The sequence below is a fragment of the Enhydra lutris genome, unplaced genomic scaffold (assembly GCF_002288905.1).
Source record: "Enhydra lutris kenyoni isolate GAN:26980312 unplaced genomic scaffold, ASM228890v2 scaffoldscaffold24, whole genome shotgun sequence".
NCBI lineage: Eukaryota > Metazoa > Chordata > Mammalia > Carnivora > Mustelidae > Enhydra > Enhydra lutris.
This window is the reverse complement of record NW_019154108.1, coordinates 3579750-3600894: the sequence shown is the minus strand read 5'-3', so window position 1 is coordinate 3600894 and position 21145 is coordinate 3579750. Positions and strand designations below refer to the sequence as shown.

The following is a 21145-nucleotide window of genomic DNA, read 5'->3' as shown; positions in this document are numbered from 1 at the left end:
TTATTACCATATCAGTTGACTCTAACATGAAGCTGAGAACTACTGGTTTACCCATAGGAGGGACTAAAGAAGTGGCTCAGTTAGCAAGCTGGGCCGTGATGGAAGACTGGAGCCGCACACTGAGAAACTGGAGTGTTGGGAGGGGTGAGAGAGGGGCAACAGATGGTTACAGAACTTGTCTCGCAGGAGGAGGGGGTTGTCGTGTGATTTATTATTGCTCAGTCTCTGAGTCCTGGGAAGTTAAACTGTGTACTACCCCAAGGATGGTGGGACCATCTCCACGCAGGAGTAGCCATTGCAGAAAACATAGGTCATGTCGCAAGATGGGACTTCAGCAGACTTCCGGGACCAGTAGCTAACAGCTTGCTCCTTGTTTTCGGCTCACTCAGAGCCTGGGTGTGTGCCAGATTCTCAAGTGCTCTGGAGCTTTCCCGGTGGAAGATGCAAACTACCTGCCCACAGGTTAGTTACGGCTTGAAGACTTTTTTTTAAGATTTCATTTATTTCTCAGAGAGAGCACACAAGCAGGGGGAGCTGCAGGCAGAGGGAGAAGCAGGCTCCCCACTGAGCCAAGGAGCCTGATGTGGGACTCGATTCCAAGACGCTGGGATCGTGACCTGAGCAGAGGGCAGACACTTAACCGACCGAGCCACCCAGGTGTCCCTTGAAGATACTTTCTGACTGGCCAATATTTTAACAGCCACACACATGGAAACATTCAGGATTTCTGGCTTTTCTTCATAGACCTAGCTTTGCTGGGACAGCATTCTGTCAGGACCCCTCTCAGCTGCTCCCGTTTGAGGGAGCCCTTTTTTTCCGGTCTGCTGCAGCCTTCATCCTAGCCTTGTTGTTTTATGCCTGCTCACTTCACACAGGTATGTGATTTGCCTGGTCTGGAAGGTATCTGAGTTCACAGGCTTCCCCCTCCTTCAGAATTCCTGTGCCTAAAGTTGGGCTAAATTCTCATAAAGACCCATTTGCGTGTCGTCAGTACAAAAGTGAAGAGCTGTGAGATGTTAACTAGACTTATTGTGATCATTTCGCAATACATACAAATAACCAATCATGCTGCACTCCTGAAACTAATGTTTTATGTCAATTATATCTCAATAAAAAAGAAATAAAGAGAAAATGGAAACTCATCCCCACCCCCCTAAAAGAGGGAGTAGTTTTCCACTGGGGAAAGATGGGACACAACCAAGGGCATTGCCTGTACACAGAAAACTCTTTTCTCACAACTTAGGGAGCACACCAAGGGGAGTAAAGACCAGTATCTGAGAAAACCGCCTGAGTCACCATGTGTTCCAGGGAGCAAAGTGGCCTCCATTGGTTAAAAATCTCTTCGAAGGAAATAAAGCTGAAAGCTGCCAAACTGTAATTTCTGTCGGCTGGTCTTCCTTCAGCCTTTGGAGGTACACCAAATCAATTTCGCTCTTCTTTCGTACCCACAGACTTCCAAAATTTTGAAGACAACTGTCATTACCCCTGCCGGCCTCTTCCCACTTCCGAAGGCTCCTTTCCAACAAGCCTGCCTACTCCCCTGGGCAGCTCTTCTTAGATGGTTGAGACCTCATCTTCATTCTGGTAAATCTCTAGCTTGGCTGTGCCACCCAAATGTGCTATCCCAAAGCCAGCAGTCTGAGAGAGTGAGAGGACAGAAGGGCAGTCAGAGTAGATCCTCTGACTCAGACCCGGGTCCTCTACCACCTGTCCTAACACTGCATGAGCTTACAAGTTAGAAGACAATGGGAGGATTCCCAAACTGAGGCCCTTTGAGGTACAGGGACATGACAAGACACAGCCTTCCCTTTACATGGCTCCAGGGAAAGATCCTCCCTTTAAGGAACATCAAGTCTTGGTAATGGGTAAAATCCAAAAACCCTACTCTGTCCTCACATCCTTTCTCCTCAATGGGCTGACAAGATTTTGTAAGGATGACACCCTACCTTTGAAATATGCTTCACCTCAAGAGGTTAGAGTCCATTTGAAAGGGCCTGTAAAGTAAGTTGGGATGGTGTATGGTGATAATGCTTACTTTCCATGGCACTGCTCATTAAGTCAGCTTTGGCATAATTAGGAGAGATGAAATTCAAGCCAATCTCTGAACTGCTGCTTCTACAGATTCGATAAATAGGTAGATAGGACTGATGCTGCTGGCTCAAATGAGATTTGAGGTTAGATGTAGCTTTGGCTTAACATTCCTTTATTTCATTAAATGAGATAGTGTACGTGAATCAAAGTTACCGGAACATGCTCATTTTTATTACTAATCCATGTTTTCTGGCCACTCTTAACCATCTTTATATCCATCACAGTCTTTGTGCTGGGTCCCACACGTCAGTCAATGGAGAGTAGACCAGCTCTGGAGACTTCAGTCAGCTGTCTCTGACATGCAATTATGGGGCCACTTACATCCATCCCTTCCACTGAGAACAGAACAAAAACCTTAGGCTACAAGGTTTGGGTAGCTGAGAAAAGTTGTTAGAGTGGGTTAGCATGTTTTTACAACTTGGAATCATGTCCGCAGCGGTTCCATCTGGAGGAAGACAGAGTGGATTAGATGTTTTCTCAAATCTCTCACATCTATGGAAATCCTACTCTTTTTATAGTCTTTTGGCATAGAAAGCTGTTATCTCACTTGAGATCATTCCTACAGAACCAATAGGAAGGTAAAGCAAAAGCAAACCAGCGATCAAATTTGATCGTCTTCCATCCTAAGGAGCTCGGTGTACAGTCATTAAGGCATCAGCATCTGCTGGGGGCTCCAGCAGGGAATCCTACTCAAGGACACAGGAGAAGCAGAGGGAATCAACCCGAGTGGTACTAAAGAGGACAGGATGGGAAGGACATTTTCTATTTCCCCAGACCTTCAGGCAACCCCACTAAGGTGGAGGTATGAAACCAGGAAAAATGCAAGGCTTAAAAAATACTGTGCATTATAATTCTTCAATCTCTGGAAGGCTAGGAGCCCAAGGTCAGTGTGGCAGGAAGCGGAGCAGACTTCCCGGCCCAGCAGTCACACAATCTTCACGGTCTTGAGCATATCTGACAGTACATACGTGTCATCCCAGCCCCTCCCAGGCTTCCTCAGGGTCTGCTCCAAGGCCTGGGCCATTTCCAAGACCTCTGGCGTGGCAAGTTTCTGCTCCGAGCGCAGCTGGCAGAACAGGATCTCATTTACTTCACCCTCAATTCGCCGCACATACAGGAGAGGGAAGACCTCTTTGAGCCCCGTCAGAACTGAGTCCTTCAGCCCCAAGTCCCGGCACACAAGGTTGAGGATAAAGACACCTACAGGGTAGGAAGGAAACAGTCATGTCTGGCAGATCGGGGACACGCTGGAGACAAGGTTCAGCTCTGAGAACAGACCGATTCCTGCTGGTGGCCTAAGAAAACCCAGCTGCAGTGAGTCTGCAGAGAGCACACTGCGTATGAAGGCAGGAATATGTGAACGATGAGAAAACATCAAGCTAATTTCTTGCTCTTCTGTGCTGGTAACAAATTACTTTGCCATTCTCCTTGCCTCAGTTTCCCAAAGAAATGCTTTGAGAAAGAAGTAATTAATACTCCAAGAAAAAAATGTACCAACTCCACAGGGGTGTCACACTCTTGACATATACACTTTGGGGTGTTCCGCAGCCAGGAAGAGGGCCAAGGTTACCTTGACCTAGAACAATGAAGTTCCCAAAATCTATGTTCACCCAAGTGCCTGACACCAAACCAAAACATCGGGGAGGCCGTCAACGTGAGGGCGAAGAGCTCTAGCTTCCAAGAGACGTTGGCGCCACAGCTTGTTACCTTGTGGCACCTTGGCAAAGTTTCCTTACTTCAGTTTCCTTATTTGAAAATGGGCTGCTGTGACGACAAAACAGCACAACGTCTAGGCCGGGCCCATGGAAAGAAATCAGATGGTAGCTGGCATGACCGTGCTGGGGGAGATGTGAATTGCTGCACACGGTAAAACTGTTCGGCAACATCTAGGAAACCCCAGCTTACAAGTCAACTCTGATCCAGTAATTACAACCCCACCTACATGCCTGACAGACCTGCAAATGCATTTCACTGAAAGGCACCTACTGGACTGTCGATGTCAATACTGCTTACAAAAGCCTCAAGTAGGAAATAATCCAACAGCACAGCAGATGGGAGAAACAAATGCGCTCCAGACACACAACGACACTACACAACAATAAAAATAACAATGTAAACACAACACTATGGATAAATCTCACAAAGATCATGTTTCGTGAAGGAAAACAAACAGTATGTTCCATAAGATTCCATTTACACAAACAACAAAAATGGGCAAAACTAAGCAGTACTGACTGAAGTTAGGATGGGNAACAAAAATGGGCAAAACTAAGCAGTACTGACTGAAGTTAGGATGGGGTTCTCCTTGAGAGGAGGAGTTACAGGAGGAGGTAAGGGGTGGACCCTCTGGTGGGCTCCAAGTGTTCTGTGTTTTCAGAGTAAACGGATGTGTTCACTGCGGGGAAATTCATCAAGCTACACACTTATGCACACTTTTTGTTAAAAAGAAAACAATTTTTAAAGGCCCCATCCCACCTCCCACCCCAACCTTTTGTACTTCCTACCTTCAGGAGTCAAGATGCTTTTGACCTTTTGCAGGAAAGGCTGGTCCACAAAAGCTGGTGGTGGGCAACTCATTCCCAGTGTTGGGTCCTTGCTGTCAACATCAAACATGACGACATTGTAGTGGGGCCGAGCTGGGAAGAGAGAGGCAAACGAGTCTTCGTCTAACACCATCTACGTTCCTACACCACACGTGCCCTGTGACCTGTGGTGGCCGCAGGCGGCTACGTCAGAAGGATGACCTGGACGCCATGGCTTGTCTGTAAGGGCACTGACGTCACTGTCCAGGGGAGTCGCTGTCACTCAGGGTTCCGCTGTAAGTACCCCACATGATAGCCAGGGCTTTGACCTGATCTTTTCCTCCACATTTAAAAGCACCTTCCAGAGACGCCTCGGTGGCTCAGTGGGTTAGGCCTCTGCCTTCGGCTCAGGTCGTGATCTCAGGGTCCTGGGATCGATCCCCGAATCGGGCTTGGGGATCTCTGCTCGGCGGAAAGCCTGCTTCCCCCTCTCTCTCTGCCTGCCTCTCTGCCTACCTATGATCTCTCTATCTGTCAAATAAATAAACAAAATCTTTAAAAAATAAAAAAAAATAAAAGCCCCTTCCATAAGCACACATAGTCATGGGGTCCACACTAGCGTCATTGCTACTTGGTTAAGAGTCCATCTGTACCAGTAATTTTCAATCCCAGCAGAACCTCAGGGTCACCTCAGGATAGTTGAAATACTTGGGAGAACCCGGGCTCCATTCCTGACCACCCGAGTCAAAAACCCTGGTGTGGGAAGGAACAGGTAGGAGGGGAGACAGGAAGCCTCAAGTATTTTTAACTCCCAGGTAATTCAAAATACAGGCAGAGTTAAGAACTATTGATTTACGCAAAGCAGCTGCCTAAGCCTTTAAGGACTGACCTAGCAAGTGGTTGCAGGGGAAAATGTTATCAAATTAAAGTTAGTGTATTTTTTCTAGTACTTGAATAACTAACTGCGGGCTCAAGAAAAAAGATCTTGCTACCTGGGTGAGAAAGAACGGATGATGCGTGAGATGCGCCCCTTGCTCTATCGGAAACAGTTTTTACAGGGGTAACCTGCAATGCTACGGACTTGCAGCAAACTTTGAGACCACGATAATGGTTATTCAATAATGAATAAATACTGACTTAGGGCTACTGCATGCCCATTACCGGGCATGGCACAGATCTCGTTTCGGTTTCTTAGAGAGCAGAACAAGGTGGCTCATCGAAGTCCAAGGACAACCACAGCTCACATCTGTAGCACTGAGCCCTCTAACAACCTTGCTTGTTAGAGACAATTGCCAGGCTCTTCAAAACTGACTGACAGGCAGTAACGATGGCCACACATCACAGACTGAGTGCCGTCCATGAGCCTTGAGCAGTTTCAAAGATTTCCCACGTACTAGCTATGTTGGGCCCGGGTCCCCACACGGGCCCCAGCCTCAGAGAGGTAACCTGTAAAGCTCTGATAGACTTAGATACACTTCATAGAAAGTTCAGCTTGCAATTAAAATTCCTGCACCATCTGTCTATCCCAGCACCAAAATACTCACCCCAGGCACCCTGCTCTGCCACACCCTAACCGGGAGATGCTCTGATCCAGTGAGAACCAGAGGATGAGGTATGGAACAGACAGACCAGGAAGGGTGTGTGGCTCGAGCTCCCAGGTTCACTTAAGACAGAACCAACCTGGCTGACTTCTCCCTGAGGGACCCATGCTCCGGGAAGGACCAGCCCCCAGGAGCCTACATATAACGTGGCAAAAGGAGCACAGGAGCTATTGCAGAACATTAATATGCTTTGTCCTACGTCTGAGATAGGAAACATGAGAGCAAAACGGAGCCTTAACTGCAGCACAGCAGGGCCACCACAACCCGGCTGAGCAGCCTCTGCTTCAGCGATTCTCAGCCTCAGCACCACTGACACTGGGGACAGATAATTCTCTGTCAGGGGTGGCTGCCCCGTGCATGGCAGGATGTTGAGCAGGATCTCTGGTCTCTACTCACTTGCTGCCAGAAGCACCCTCACCTGTGCTTACAAGGGCCAATGACACGTCGGCAGACACGGCCCGACGCCTCCAGGGGTACAAGCACTGATCTACACGAATGCTGTCTGGCTCTCTCTGCTTCACCCCCAGCTGGAAGACTGAATAAACAACTCCCCACACACACCCCAACTTTTCTTCCCCTTTTCCTCACCCAGCTACACACCTTAGGGGTTCCTTGGGAGGATGAGGAAGTGGCAAGGACACAGAGTCAGAAGAGAACCAGGAGAAAAGCCCGCTGATCCGTTAGCACCCCAAGGGCAGACATGGTCGATTTTCCTTGTTGCTGTATCCCAACCGCCCAGCTCAGTGCTGAGGACGTGGCTGGCACTCCAGATTTACTGAATCAGTACATCAACCAATGAGGAACACATCAACGGGCGAAAGACGGGGACAAGATTAATTGTCATAGATGAAGCCTAGAGGCCCGTGCAGGTCTGCTGACTTTGAGGACTCTTCTCCCAACACCCCTCCAAATTCTCCAAAAGCTGCAGTACCTTCTCTTCCCGCCAGGCTGGTAATATAGTCCAGGCCGTCTGCAACATGGACCTTCATCCGATCGCTCTGGGAGAAGCCAAACCACTGGGTGGCCACTTCCAACATGCAGGGGTCGATCTCCACAGCATCAATGCAGGACTTCGGGAAATGATCGTGGACAAAAAGAGGGAGGCTGCCCCCACCCAGGCCTACTACCAACAATGCCAGTGGGGTCTCTGCAATAAAGGAATAAAGAATCATTTGACAATCCGCTCACTGAAAGTTTTGTACTAGCCTTGGGGAGGGCTAAGGAGGGAGCTGGATTATTGGCTCTGCCCAGGGGATACAAGATTTAGAGGCCCAGCCTCTCTGTCTCATCCCAGAAATTTAGGGGCCAATCTGACATCTGAAAACTCAACCCTGGCCTCACAATCCTTCCTCTACTACATCCAGAAGCTGAACCGGTGTGTTATTATTACAGAGCCTTAAAGATCCCAAAGCTCTCAGCTGATATCATACCAAGAGTCCCCACCGTATGCATGATCAGACTTCCCCTAGGAACTGGGAGGAACAATGGCCAACGTCTCACTCTACAAGGCAGTGTAGATGCAATGCCCTCTGCCCAGCTTTCAACTCAAAGGCCACAGGTGCCCTCTCAGACACATCAGCCAAGTAAGGCATTCCACCCAAGTTCCAGAAATCATAGGAAAACAAAGGCCCAAATCCTAGTCCTAAGTACAGAGAAAGCTCAGCAACCATAGGCAGACAGAAGAAGACAAGAAACAAGAATCACCGGAAGGAGACATTAAACTAGGATTGATATCCGAGGATTAAACCTAAGAACTGAGACTCTAGGGACATACAGCAACACCAAGATAAGCCAAGAGCATAGGGTGTTTCATAAGACATCCTCGGGCCTTTAGGTGAACAGTTAAAAGCCTAGACAGAAAAGTGAACATTTTTGCTACTGTGGTCAGATCCAAAGTAATTACTTATTAGTAATAAGCCTATGACTGTTCTACCAATAATAATAGATTTCTTAATGTAAATAGAAATTCGAGAAAGAATTGCATCTGGTGCTCAAATAATGCAGTACTGAAAGCCAGAAATTCTTTCCAAGCGCACAGGAATTTCTGGAGTCATGATTTTTAAATGTTCCATCTGGTTACATGGGTAGACACATGCAAACACTCAATAAACTGAACCTCTTAAAATCTGTGTACTTTCTGTAGCTCACTACATACATTTTATCAACATTATTATTATATTAATTGTCAATATTGATAATTACATTATCAATATTACTAATAATTATATTAGTTATTTATGTTATTAACATGTTAACAGTAATATATCGATTTTATTACTAACATACAAAGTATTATTTGTTTCAGGGGTGTGGGTCTGTGAATCATCAGTCTTCACACAATTCAGAGCACTCACCATAGCACATACCCTCCCCAATGTCCATCACCCAGTCACCCTCCCCCCCCACTTTAATATTTTAAATAAATGAATAAAAGAAAAAAGTTAGACACCCACACATGCAGTCATCTTGAGATTACAATCTGAGTCTGAGGGAAAAGTTACTGGCCATTTATTAACTTAAAAGAAGACTGGGAAGGAGAAAACTAGGAATATGTGTACGTTTGTTGGTCTGTCATCGCTGCGCTCACACCACAGGACAGCTGTAATCGTCCACACCCCCCGCCGGTGGAAGGCACCGGCGTCCCCCTCACCTAGGAGCAGCTCCGGGTTTCGGAGCAGGGCAAGGCCGGCGATCATTGCTTTGTGGTGCTCACAGCACAGGTAAGTCTTGTCAACGGGCCGCCCTGGGGCTGCAGGGAGGTCCTCTGGAGTGTCATCAGCCCGCTGCTTCCTCCTGTCCTTCTTCCGTTTCTTCTGGGCTAAATGAGAGACAGAGATGGTGAGGTCCTATGCTGAGCACGCTAGTCCAGGGAAAGCAAGCCATACCAGCAGCACTGTGCTGTAGCGAGACAGATCCGACTCGAGAACCCACACCCCCGGGCTTGGAGCCTACTTTAAGGAAATGGAAAGGATCCTAGAGGACATGGCCTAGATCTACACTGTCCAATACCATAGCCACTAGCCACCTGTGGCCACTGAACATAAATTACAATTTGAAAATGTTAACGTTTCAGCGCCTGACTCGCAGCAGCCACATTCCATGTGCTCGGGAGGCACACATGGTCAGTGGTTACCGTATTGGGCAACTAAGCGGACATTAAACATCCCCTCCTACTAAACAGCACCAGACTAGGAGACCTGTGAGGTACCCGCCAACTCCAAAGCCCCCCTGAAACCTATCCCAGAGGCCGGCAGTACGGAGGAGGTGGGGGCCACCTGCACCCGGAACTTTTCCGGCTCACCTCACAGAAGTTTACTGAATTAATACAATACAGACGCATATGGAGCCCCGTACCAAACAGACAGCCTCCAAACTGAAGGCATTAAAGTGATAACCACATCTGTGTGGTAAAGCACCACCCCAGCCCCTTATCAACTGAGACCCGGGCTTCACTGAAGAATAACATACACCTCCACTCTGTTTACTGCCGTTTACAGCAGAGCCCAGATGGTAACAGGAAAACTCACAGAGCCGTGTGCCTCTGATCACAGGTACCCAGGTCGCTCTGGCCACCCTGAATGGAGAGTCCAGGCCATGTCCACTTGGGTCCCACCAGTGTGCGGATGACACCTCACCTCTGTGAGACACATCCTTCAGCAACCTGGCTTCAGACTGCACCACATTCCTGTTGCTGAGGAAGATGAGCCGCCGGAAGTAGTGCTTGTCATCCCCCTGCACATCCTCGACCACGTAGCTGCCACTCAAGGGACTGCAGCCTTGGTGCTGAACGGTCCGGACCCCGATGTCCCCACCCACAGACAGAAAGGGCACCTGAAGATATAACAGAGATGTGGTCAAACACCAGCTCAATTAAGAAACATGAGAAATGATCATCTTTTCCCTTTGTGTATGAGAAATCCCCATACCAAGGTTCAGGACACCAAGAACTTCCAAGATTTGCCATTCTAGTAAGAAACTTTCCTGAGGGGTGCCTGGGTGGCTCAGTGGGTTAAGCCTCTACCTTCGGCTCAAGTCATGATCTCAGGGTCCTGGGCTCGAGCCCCACATCGGGGTCTCTGCTCAGTGGGGAGCCTGCTTCCTCCTCCTCCTCTCTTTCTCTCTCTCTCTGCCCACCCCCTCTCCGCCTACTTGTGATCTCTCTCTCTGTCAAATAAATAAATAAAATCTTAAAAAAAAACCCAAAAAACTAAGAAAGCTGTATTTAAAAAGAAAAAGAAAAAAAAAAAAAAAAGAAAGGAACTTTCCTGGGGCCTTTCAAGAGATCACAAAAGGTTTAATTCACTCTTTGGAAAACCAATTAAACCCATAAAGATCCCCCAAACCCTCAGTAAAATGCAAGGTTTCTCCCTCAGAAAAACATGAGTTTCTCCTTGGGAATGCTCAAAGGACTTTCCATAAAACCTAGAGGGAACCTTCCGCAGGGAACTATGAGAGAAGGAAATCTGAGAACAAATCCAGAGAGAAACCAACCATTCTAAGTTTGGCGAACTCTCTCCCTCCAATTATTCTCATCTTTTTCCCCATTTTTCTTAACAGGAGAAAAACACATTTTCCCTCTAGACTTTTCCATTTCCCTTCTCAATCTTTACTTCCATTTCTTTTAAAGACCTCCAAGAGTATTTAATAATCACCAGGAAACCCTGGCTGTGCAGAGACACCGGCACTCCCCACAGGATCTCCATCTCTTCGAGGGACACCAACCCCAATCAAACACACATTCATCTGCAAACACAAGACAGTGTAGTGGGCAGAACCACAGGCTAGAACCGGGGAGTCTAGGTTTATCTTTCCACATGTGCTACCTGTAAGGCACTCAGCTATCAACGACCCTGTCCGAGCAGGATGGAGTAAGACAGACAATGTCAGCAAAAACCTTGTTTCCTTCCCAGGAAAATGCCAGGCCAGCAACGCTAATATCCCGAAAACTCATCTGAACTGTTCTGCCTCTTTTTCATTCTACACTCAGATAATGATGGTTCTAAGAAGCAAAAGACACAAAAGGAGATAAGGAGAAACAGAGTCTGAACAACCCACAGTATAAAGAGCCAGAGCCTGGAAGGTGGAGAGCATTTCATTTCTGTGTGGAGTCTCAGAGGCCCCACAAACATACACGCTACTGCGAGACTCCAAATAGCCACCCCTCTCCCTCCTCTCACTGCCTGGAGCCAAGAGAACCGAAGTACTGCCCACTTGGTTCTGAGCTGCTGCCATGCCCTCCAGGAATAGACCAGGGGCACACACCCTCGTCCTAGCTCCTTCCAAGTCACCCTCTGCCTATGTGGCCGCTAATATGACTTCTCTAGAGATCCGTGAAAGCTGCTGCCACAGCTGTATTACCTGCTGCTGGGCGGGCATCCCGGCGGGAGCCAACTCCATGACTCTGGCTGACAGCTCGGCCTGGATGCTGTCCATGTCCTCGTACCGCTGGCCTCGGTGGAGGGCCACTGTGATCAGCCTCCTGAAGCCTGCACTGGCCGCCAGCTGCTTCCGACCCTCTTCCATGCCAAAGAGCCACTCGGTCTCACGACCCTGGGGGACTGGAAAGAGCACTTGGTGACACAGAGTCCAGGGAAGAGTGTTCAAGACCCAACCAATATAACCTACATGGCACAGAGTCAGCCCCAGTGAAGTCCCAGCATCCCTTCCAACTATGACCCACTGAGGGCTGTCAATTCCCTAGTGCACAATGCCCAGAGCAAAGCAGCCATCAGACACATGGTAGGGCCCATGTGACCATGTGAGGGAGAGAGGCGGGTACCTAGTCCAAAAAAAATAGCAATAATACTAACACCTATTACATGCTAAGCATTATTCCAAGAAGCGTGCAAATAGAAACTAACTGAATCTTCACGACAGGCTAAGATGCAGGTGGTATTATTATTCCCATTTCATAAACGAGGACATTGAGACACAGAAGTGGAATTATTTGCCCAAATTCACACAATTCGTAAATGGGGAAGCTGGGGTTCAAACCCAGGCAGTCAAGCCCCAGACCCCATGCTTGTGTCAACTACACTCTTTGTTCCCACAGGTGGACAGGCAGGATTATGGAATACTCGGGAAAACAGCCGACTTGTCAGCCAATTACCAGGGTGAGGATTTCAACAACTTGCCTTTGTCTAGAATTTCCTACTTCTGAAAGCACTTCGTCATCCTGTTTCTTTTCACCATTACTGAGGTAAACCTGGTATCATTTACACCCTTCACTCATGCCATTTCTGTTTTCCAAGCACTCACCATGTGCGAGCACCACTCGAAGAGACTTTACACCTCTCACACCTACACGACAGTTAACAACCTCCCTTTATAGATGAGGAAACTCAGGCACAGAAAGAAAAGGAATGTCCAAGGTCACACCACGAGGAAGGGACTGAGCTAGAACTGGAACCCAACAGTGGCTTGTTTAGCTACTTCTCTGTACTATCTCCCTAAGTTCGGCAGAGAAGTACAGCAGCTCTCCCCAAGCCATGCAGCTGACAGGCTACGGAGCCGACTCTGCTGCTTCCGGGGTACAAAGTAACTCGCTACACTGTGAGACTTACCTAAATTTATGCCTGTTGCCTCTCTCTCTCCTCCCGACCAAACCCTTTCTCATACTCTACCGAGCCTTTGCAATGGAAGGTGTGAAGAAATAAGCCTCAACTCTTAAGCAGGTGGCCGGGCAGCTGCCTCTCCCCCTCCCTCATGCCCGGGAGAGTCTAACTCCTTGAAGTGCCACCCCCTGCAAGATAAACCGGCCACGGCGTACCCATCCACCAAAGCCCCAGCCCCTATAAGCCAGCCCCTCCAGGGAAGAGAGGGAGCAATCCCAACTCACTGATGAAAATGGCAAAATGATTGTCCCGCGATGGTTTCACAGTGGGGCTGTCCACCACGTGGAGGGTGTAGCGTGGCTCCCCCGTGTCCCCATCGCACAAGTCCAGAGATACACTCCCCAGCCCGGCCTTGCGGTACAGCTGGCTGCACAGCCAGGCATACTGCTGCCGCTCACGCACCGCCTCAGCCAGCCGCTCGGCACTCTCCAGCCGCACAGGCTTGCCCTGCTCCTGAGCACACAGCTCAAAGATCTGAAGGGCAGAGCCAGGGACCGGCCTGAACTTGGTCATGATGAAGGCAAAGACAGGTAGGGAGAACCGAGGCTCTGCTTCCAGCACCCGGTCCTGGCTGCTGGCCACCTGGTGTACCCTCACCATCCACCCCTCCCGAGAGAAGTGACCCACTGCTTTCTTCAGGATGTGAGCCTGAGCCAGGGAGATGCAGAGGTAGCGACCGCCCACCTGCAGGACACGGCCAACCTCAGCCAGCATCCTGTCCACTTGGTGCAGGGTCTTTTCCTCCTCGTCTGTCAGGACAGCGTCCAGGGTGCCCTTGTCCAACACCACCTGGAACGAAGCATCAGGAAACTCCATCTGTGTCATGTCCATCTTCAAGAAGCTCATCTGGGGCCGTCGGCTGGCATTGCGTTCCTTCATTTGCTTGATGACCACCTCACTGATGTCAATGTTCACTATATCCAAATAGCCCACATCATACAGCTGCTCACTTAGCTCCGAGTTACCGCACCCAATCACCAGCACCTGAGGGGAAAAACCCAACAAGATGAAGGTGGTCAAGGCAAAGGAATGACCTGCAATACTTCCAGGAATCGGATCTCCCGTGGCTGGTAAGTTTCCAGGCGGTGCAGATGCTATTGTTGGGAGACAGCATTACCGAGGCGACTCCAGGTTCCATGTAGAAACCGGCTTAGGGAAACTCATCGGTGAAAACCACATTCAGCCACACGATGCAAGCTATGGGAAAATAGGCTTTCTGTACTACACAAACAAGCTAAGGCTGGTTGTCCCCCCTGAAGCAACCATCAATTACTCAAGAAGTGATAGGAAGACACAGAATCCAAATACGGTCAGGTCACAACTCTTCTTTGGCTATTAAAACCGAGTTGTGGCAGAACCATAATCCACTCATGCCTTCGGGTCCACCTCACGGTAGTCTTTTCTCCTTCGGTTTAAGGTGGCTCCGGCCCCAGCACGGAGGCCAAGGCAGGACTTGAACTCACAACCCAGAGACCAAGACCTGAGCTGAACTCAAGAATCCAGCACGGAGTCGACTGAGCCAACCACGGGCCTTATTCCGGGATGTCCCAAAGCCAAACCTGAAACACAAGCTGCTGCCCCCCTCTCTGCACAGCAGTCGTGCACCCAGCCCTCGAAATGCCGCCCCAGTGTCCCCTCCCTGGAAAAGCCTGGTGGGAAGAGCCCAAGTCTTGCCCTGATGGGGCTGAGTCTCAGCTCCCACGGGAGCACTCCCTGCCCACGATCTGCGGCGAGACACCGGCGCTCAGAGCCGCCGCTTCCACCACAACCCATGCAGGAGCCTCGCGCAGTCGTGACGAGATCCCGGCCGCGGAAGGAGCGCACGCGGCACCCGCACAGCCCCGCAATCGGCGCGCCCCCCACCAGTCACCTTCCCGCCCTTCTTTCGGCCCCACCCCCCGCACACCTCGTCTGCCCCAAGCCCCGGGCGCTCAGCTTGGCCCCGGGCACCCCGGGACGTGCCTTCCGGCTCCCGATCGCCAGCGCAGCGCAGGCCGGAAGTGCCGCGGCCGGCCACAGCCCCCGCCGGCGCACTCGGCGTCAGGAAAGCCACGGGGACCGCCGGCTCCACACGGGTGCGCCGTGACGGAAACGCGCCCGCGGCCCCGGGAGGCGACAGCCAGGGTCACTACTGCGGTCACTCTTCCCGGGCGATGACTAACTCAGGGAGGGGCTGGGACAGCAGGTCGCCCACCCCGAAACCTTGCACAGGACGTTTCAGAGCTGCCTCTGAGCCGCGGGGACGCCCAGAGTCCGGAGACGCGGGCCCATGCGGCCGCCGTGAAACGCGGCCCGTCGCCTCCCGCCACGGGCGGCGGGACGGTCCTCGGCGCCCACGCTCCGAGCGCACGCCGGGCGCGCGGCCGCGCTCACCTTCTCCCGGGGCTTCATGTACTTGTGCAGCACCCCGCACAGCTCCAGGTAGCTTCCGTACCACTCGAAAGCCCGCTTCCCCCGCAGCTGGAAGAACTTCTCCCAGTACTCCGCGGAGCCGAACTCCCGGGAGCTCTTGGGTAGGAGGTTCATGCTGTCACCGTCCGCGCCGCGTCTCCGCGACCCTCCGGCTCGCCCCCTGAGGGACCATGGGCTGCGCTTGCACACGCGCCCGCGCCGGCGCCCGGCGGCGGAATTCGGCCCGCACGGAGAGCCGCACGGACTGAGCCCCCGCTCGACCCCAGAGGGGTGACGCTGACACGCAGGCCCCACGCGCGGGACACGGAAACCGAGCCACGGTCACCCGCGCTCCCGGCTCCCAGCCCCAGCCCCACGTGCCGAGCCCCCCACACTCCCTCACCGCGGGCCTCCAGAACCCGCAATCATATCCGGGTGCCAGGCGTCGCGATTGGCCGGCCGCCCGACCCTCCCGGCGTCTCATTGGCCAGTCTTTCGCTCCTGGCACCTCATTGGCCGAGACGCGCTCGCCGCCGACCGGCGGCGGCGTCGCAGGCGCCGAGCGTGGATACGCGCGCGGCAGCAGGGGGCGGGGCCAAGGGCCCGAGTCCGGGCGGAAGACACCCCGCGGCGGCGTCTGCGGGATTGCGTCCGAGCGCCGCGAGAGGGCAGCCTTCCCGGCTCTGAGCGTCTCCTCCGCGGCGGACCCCGCCCGGGCTTCCCGCCATCGGTGCTCGCGTTCTGTCCCAGCGGGCCTCCTGGCCACTTCCGATCTCGAAGGGCGGCGCGCGGGCCGCGGGGGCCGCGGGCAGGAGGAGGCCTCGGAGCAGAAAAGCCAGCAGACCCCCGTGCGGCCAGGGCTGAGGACAGCCCGTGCTTAGCAGAAGAGCCGTCCTCGCCGCGTTACCTTCGGCCTCGCCCTCACCCTCCCTTACTGTCGCCCCTCGACGTGCGTAGTGGAGGTTTATTCTGGAGAAAGCCGGCACTGAGCGTGCTCGTTCTGCACCAGAGTGCGGGATCCCGCCGTTAGTGTGCTGACGGGAACGCTCAGCCGAGGAACAGCAGCTGCGAATTCGGAGGGGCCTCCTCAGCCGCCGCTCCCCCCCGCAGCGCAGCAGGCACGTGTCAGACTCCTCGGACACTCGGCCTCCTCAGGCTGTCCTGCGGCTGTCACCGCGCAGCGGCCGCTACCGCGCGCCTGACAGTGTGAGGGGAACCGCCGGTGCTTCCGGTGCTCCTCTTGCCCTCACGCGCTGACGCCGCTCCCGGCCCGGCCCGGCCCGCGTGCCCACGGGCACCTCGCGGGCTTTTCAGGGCACTCGGCGGCGGAGGGACGCGCAGACCCCGCCGGACACCCGTGCGGGGATGAGCGTCTCTAGTCCGGGCTGCTCGGACCTCGGCAGCGGAGGGAGCCCTCTGGGCTCATCCTCGACGGGGACGCACACTTGGGTTTAGGGGAGCAGTTCTCACTCAGACGTGCGTCAGCATGGCCTGGAAGACTTTCTCTTTCTCAAGGTCGTCTGTGTTTGAGAGCGAGCGCGTGACTGGGGAGAGACACAGCGGAGGGAGAAAGAATCTGAAACCCACTCGGGACCCTGAGCGTGAGATCACGGCCCCTTGTGGAGGGCAGGATCCCACCCGCAGATCCTGACCTGAGCGGAAACCAGAGTCGGATGCTGAAGCCACTGAGCCCCCCGCCCCGGGCGCCCCTCCCCTGGAACCTAGTCCAGCGGATCGCCGAGCCCCACTTCCAGAGTTTCTGAAGATCGGGTCTCTACTGCGGTCTAAGGATGTGCATGTCTAGCAACCTTCTTCGTGATGCCTGGGCTGGGCCCAGGACCCCACGTGGAGAACTACTCTTCCAAAATACAAGGGAAGAGTCACAAAGAATTTAGTTCCCCCTGCACAACTTTAAGAGGTCTGTACACGTGACATCAAAGAAGATCTACTTTCCTCTCCCACCTGCTGAGTTCCTGTTGTGTCCTTTCTGGAAAGGAACTGGAGGAGCCTCTGAGGTGGCTTCTGCTACTTCATCAAGTAGAGTTCCTCATGAGTGAGACTTGGGTCCTTCCAGAAAATGCTGATGGAGAGCTGAGGACACTCTTTGCTCGAAGCGCTCCACAACACCAAGGTTAAAACATTTAAACGACCAACACAAAAACACGGCCTCTGCCCTTTCCGCTGAGGATTTATTCAAGTCCTCAAACATTTAAATGGCCCAAGATGAACCAATCTTTGTGATAAAGCTAAGGGTACAGCGGTAAGCAAGGCAGTCCCGTGGAAGACACCCATCCAACAATCTCAAAAACAATCCGTATGAGGTTGTGGCGAAGGGTGTGAAGGAAAAGTGTAAGGTTCCGTAACGGCCCATACCTCCCAGACCTTGTCTGCTCTGGAGGTGTCCAGAGAAGGCTTTGCTGAGGAGGGACAGAAAGTGTCTATAATCTGTCCGTTTTGGTAAATGCCACGCACCTGAACTTGTCCTAGTAGTAACAGCATAACCTACGTAAGAACCAAGAATTCCACCCTCTGAAGCTGTCTTCAGGACCCATTGGCGCCTGCTTTTCCCTCCGTCCCTATGGTCCTTTCTGTTAATGGCTGGTATTGGGAAGACAGTAAGAAGTGATTTCTGCCATACCAGGCACCGGCCCCTTATTTAACGCCCTCAAACAGGCAGTTATAGTTTGCACTATAAGAGAATGTGTAACTTACCCATCGTCGCCTGTGTCTGCTCCCTCCTTAGAGCCTAAGGAAGCAGTAACAACCACAGAAGTTTAAGCTGAAGTTGCTGCCGGTTTCCTAAAATGTGTGGCTCACTGATGCAGAAATACTTTACGTATGCGTTAGATTCTGGCTTTTAAAATACATTTGAAACGTAGTGCTCTCGGGGTTTGACTGCCAAACATAATTAAGCAGTATCATCCGTATAGTTAGCTTCTGCTAATTCGATGTTAAATGGTGTGTGTTTTATTAGGATCTTCAGAGTGAGCCCTGGTGTGCTTTATAATACAAAGTGAGTGTAAATATGAGCATTCAATGTCACGGGTTTTTTCCCTAAAAATGTAAATCCAGACCTCTAAATATGTAATTTGCAATTACTAGCCTTACTTAATTTAAACATGAGGTTTTGGGGCGCCTGGGTGGCTCAGTTGGTTAAGCGACTGCCTTCGGCTCAGGTCATGATCCTGGAGTCCTGGGATCGAGTCCCACATCAGGCTCCCCGCTCAGCGGGCAGTCTGCTTCTCCCGCTGACCTCTCTCCTCTCATGCTCTCTCTCTTTCATTGTCTCTCTCTACCTCTCAAATAAATAAATAAATAATTTTTTAAAAATGTGGTCTTAGCAACAATAGTCAATGAATTGATTGATGCTGAAGTAATTGCAAAATGGGGCATAGATAATGAAAGCATTTCTTGAATGTGGGGGACAGAGAATAGGATAGAGCTTGTGACAGGCAGAGTAACATTACCCCATGGACGTGTATGTCCTAATTCCCAGAACTTGACAATAAATTAGGCTACGTGGAAAGAGGAATTAAGTTTACTCAGCGACTGACATTAAAATAGGGAGACTAGTCTAGATGATGCAGACAGGCCCAATGTAATCACAAGAGTCCTTAAAAGCAGAAGACGGTGGCAGAAGAGGGAGAACCAGAGAGGTGGTAGCAGGAGAAGGCTCAGTGCAGCATCGCTGCCTTTGAGGATGGTGGAGGGGGCTGGGAGCCAAGGAGAGGGCCTTCCAGCCTATGACAGCAGGAAAGTCAAAGAAAGGTGTTCTCCCTTAGAGCCTCCAGAAGGAACTCAGCCCTGTAGACACCTTGATTTTAGTCCAATAAGACTCCATCGGGCTTCTGACCTCCAGACCTGGAAGACAATTAATACGTATGAAGTTCCTAAGGTTGTGCGAACTCACGACAGTAGCAGGAGACTTCCCCAGAGGGCATACATGAGAGAGTATGTGTGGCTGGGCAGAAGGCTACACTGGGAAGAAGGCAGCAGAAGATAAAACTGGCAACTGGGGTGAACAGCACCTCAGTTCCAAGAAGTCTTCTGTTCTGAGCATTTGGATTAAAGCTGCCAGGCCTTAAGAAGCCAATGAGCAATGAGGGTCATGGCAGTTAGAAAGGATTAATGAGAGATGTTTTCAGGAAGAGCAGAAGCGTCGGCTGTCTGAGCCTCTATGGGGAATAAAGGACCCGAGGACTCAGAAGGGCATTCGAATTGGCCTCTGGATGACTGGGGAGATTTCCCATCCAAAGGAACAAGGAAGGGGAAAGGAGGTCGCTTGTAGAACTGCTGCTTGAGAGGAATTTAGAGGCCACGATGCTAGCCACGACCGGCTACAAGCCAGTCTCCCCGCCCTGCAGGCCTGTGCCAGGGCTCATGCCCTTCTCACATTCTGTCAGTGGCGTCCAAGTGGCCTTCGTGGTCCAGGCCATGAAAACACTTCATGCGTAGGGTGTAAAAGTGTTCAAAGGGAATCTCTCCTTGGTGTCCAGGGAGTGGCTCATGCAGTGCTGGAAATAATTTCTGATGGGAAGTCTTTGCAAATGACTTTGTTTTCCACATTTCAGAAGTTAAGAAATGGATGGTCTCCCGTGTCTTAGAAGAATGGAAGGCAGGCATGACATTCTGGGATAATGTACCATTTTATTAGCTGGCATCGGCACTTTCTCAAAGCTGTTATTGACCTGAGAAATAATGCTCTGGCTGACCCTGGATTCCTAAGATGGGATAATCATAACAGTACTGTTTAGTTTGCGTGGCACTTGCGCTTTGACAAGAATTTCCTTACATTTCCATTCCCAGCCTTGCAGGATGGACACACACAGGGATACACACACATCATTGAGGCGAAACCATATTGATTAAAAAGAATTTACAAAGTTATGTATGGTGGAGGGAATTGAGCCAGCCTGCCTCTGGGTGTTACATTTGATTGCCAGGATTCTCTTTGTTCAATAGTTTCTTGTGTCCGTGTGGTCATCTGTAGGTGCACCGGTTTCCTGATAATGAGTGGACTGCATATCTACCTTTATGGGGGAAAGCAAAGGGCCTGGCATAGCGGGCAAGTTGTTTGCCTTTGGGGCCAGCGGGCAATAACATTTTGAAAACTAGAAAAGGCGAGGGAATGGGGCCAAGGGTGATGGCCTGTGCCTGGTGTGTCAGACCCCCACTGAGGAGGCTCCCGAGGCCTCTTTTTGCTTCTCCTCTTTGTTTTTTGCAGCCTGGTGTTGGGAGAGAGTACACCATCACAATGTTTTTGTCATGATTCTATTCTAAACTTCACTTCCTTTGCAGAAAAAGAAAAAACAGACCTTGGAAACCAAGCTGTTTTTTTCTAAATTCTAGCACTCGGCCCATCTACCATGAGCATCTCATGTATCCTATTTTTATTGGATAGTCTCTGTCCTCCACCCATAACAAAGTATTTTTCTACCACCAAAGCGAAGGACTTTAAAATAGCACTTAATGAATACAAATCCTTAAGTGCTCTACCCACGGTAGACTTTTTTAACCTTCAGGTCGAGATCCTTGAAAGAAACCAGGAGCACAAAATTCCCGGAAGTCTAGCAAACGAGTCGTATGTAATCCTTCTATACACCTGAAATACTTCTCTCATGCCCTGAGAGTGCAAGAGGACTTTTCTCCTAAGAAGAATCTCAAATTCTGGGGCCAGAACTCTTCAGGGCCCTTAATTCATCTCGTCTTTCAACAGTAGATCTTTATGCTGATTGTTCTGATACAGAAGGAATGAGTTTTCCCCGGAATGGGGCATCGGCATCCAAACAGCTCCTCTAGTGTTTGAAGACTCAACAGAGAACTGGCCCCAGGAAACGTGGCCTAAGTATTTCTGGAGCTAGATGGCAGGAAAGGGCACCCGAATGGCTAAATGTAAGCCCCTTTCATTGTGGCAAACCATACAGCA

At 51.0% G+C, this 21145-nt stretch overlaps 1 protein-coding gene across 4 annotated transcripts; it reads right to left on the bottom strand.

The window, feature by feature from the left end:
* Positions 1-1122: 1122 nt before the first annotated feature.
* Positions 1123-15606, bottom strand: LOC111150835 (methyltransferase like 13). Of its 4 annotated transcripts, none has more exons than XM_022508460.1 (8): positions 15202-15606; positions 13053-13812; positions 11573-11772; positions 9850-10045; positions 8865-9032; positions 7146-7361; positions 4596-4727; positions 1123-3291 (listed from the first exon to the last, which is right to left on the bottom strand). In XM_022508460.1, exons 1-8 carry the CDS (start codon positions 15352-15354, stop codon positions 3017-3019), a joined length of 2100 nt encoding a protein of 699 aa, XP_022364168.1. In that variant the 5' UTR covers positions 15355-15606; the 3' UTR covers positions 1123-3016. The 4 variants fall into 4 exon arrangements, with proteins under 4 accessions (XP_022364168.1, XP_022364171.1, XP_022364169.1 ...); XM_022508463.1 differs by having other exon boundaries at positions 11573-11764; positions 13513-13812; XM_022508461.1 differs by lacking the exon at positions 1123-3291 and adding an exon at positions 4353-4486.
* Positions 15607-21145: the final 5539 nt, after the last annotated feature.

Excerpts from the sequence above, each read along its gene's own strand:
- LOC111150835 (XM_022508460.1), bottom strand. The coding sequence starts at position 15,354 with ATGAACCTCCTACCCAAGAGCTCCCGGGAGTTCGGCTCCGCGGAGTAC. Across the intron at positions 13,813-15,201 it reads ACATGAAGCCCCGGGAGAAG|GTGCTGGTGATTGGGTGCGG; the intron begins GTGAGCGCGGCC and ends TTTTCCCCTCAG. Across the intron at positions 7,362-8,864 it reads AAACCCGGAGCTGCTCCTAG|AGACCCCACTGGCATTGTTG; the intron begins GTGAGGGGGACG and ends CCTTTATTGCAG.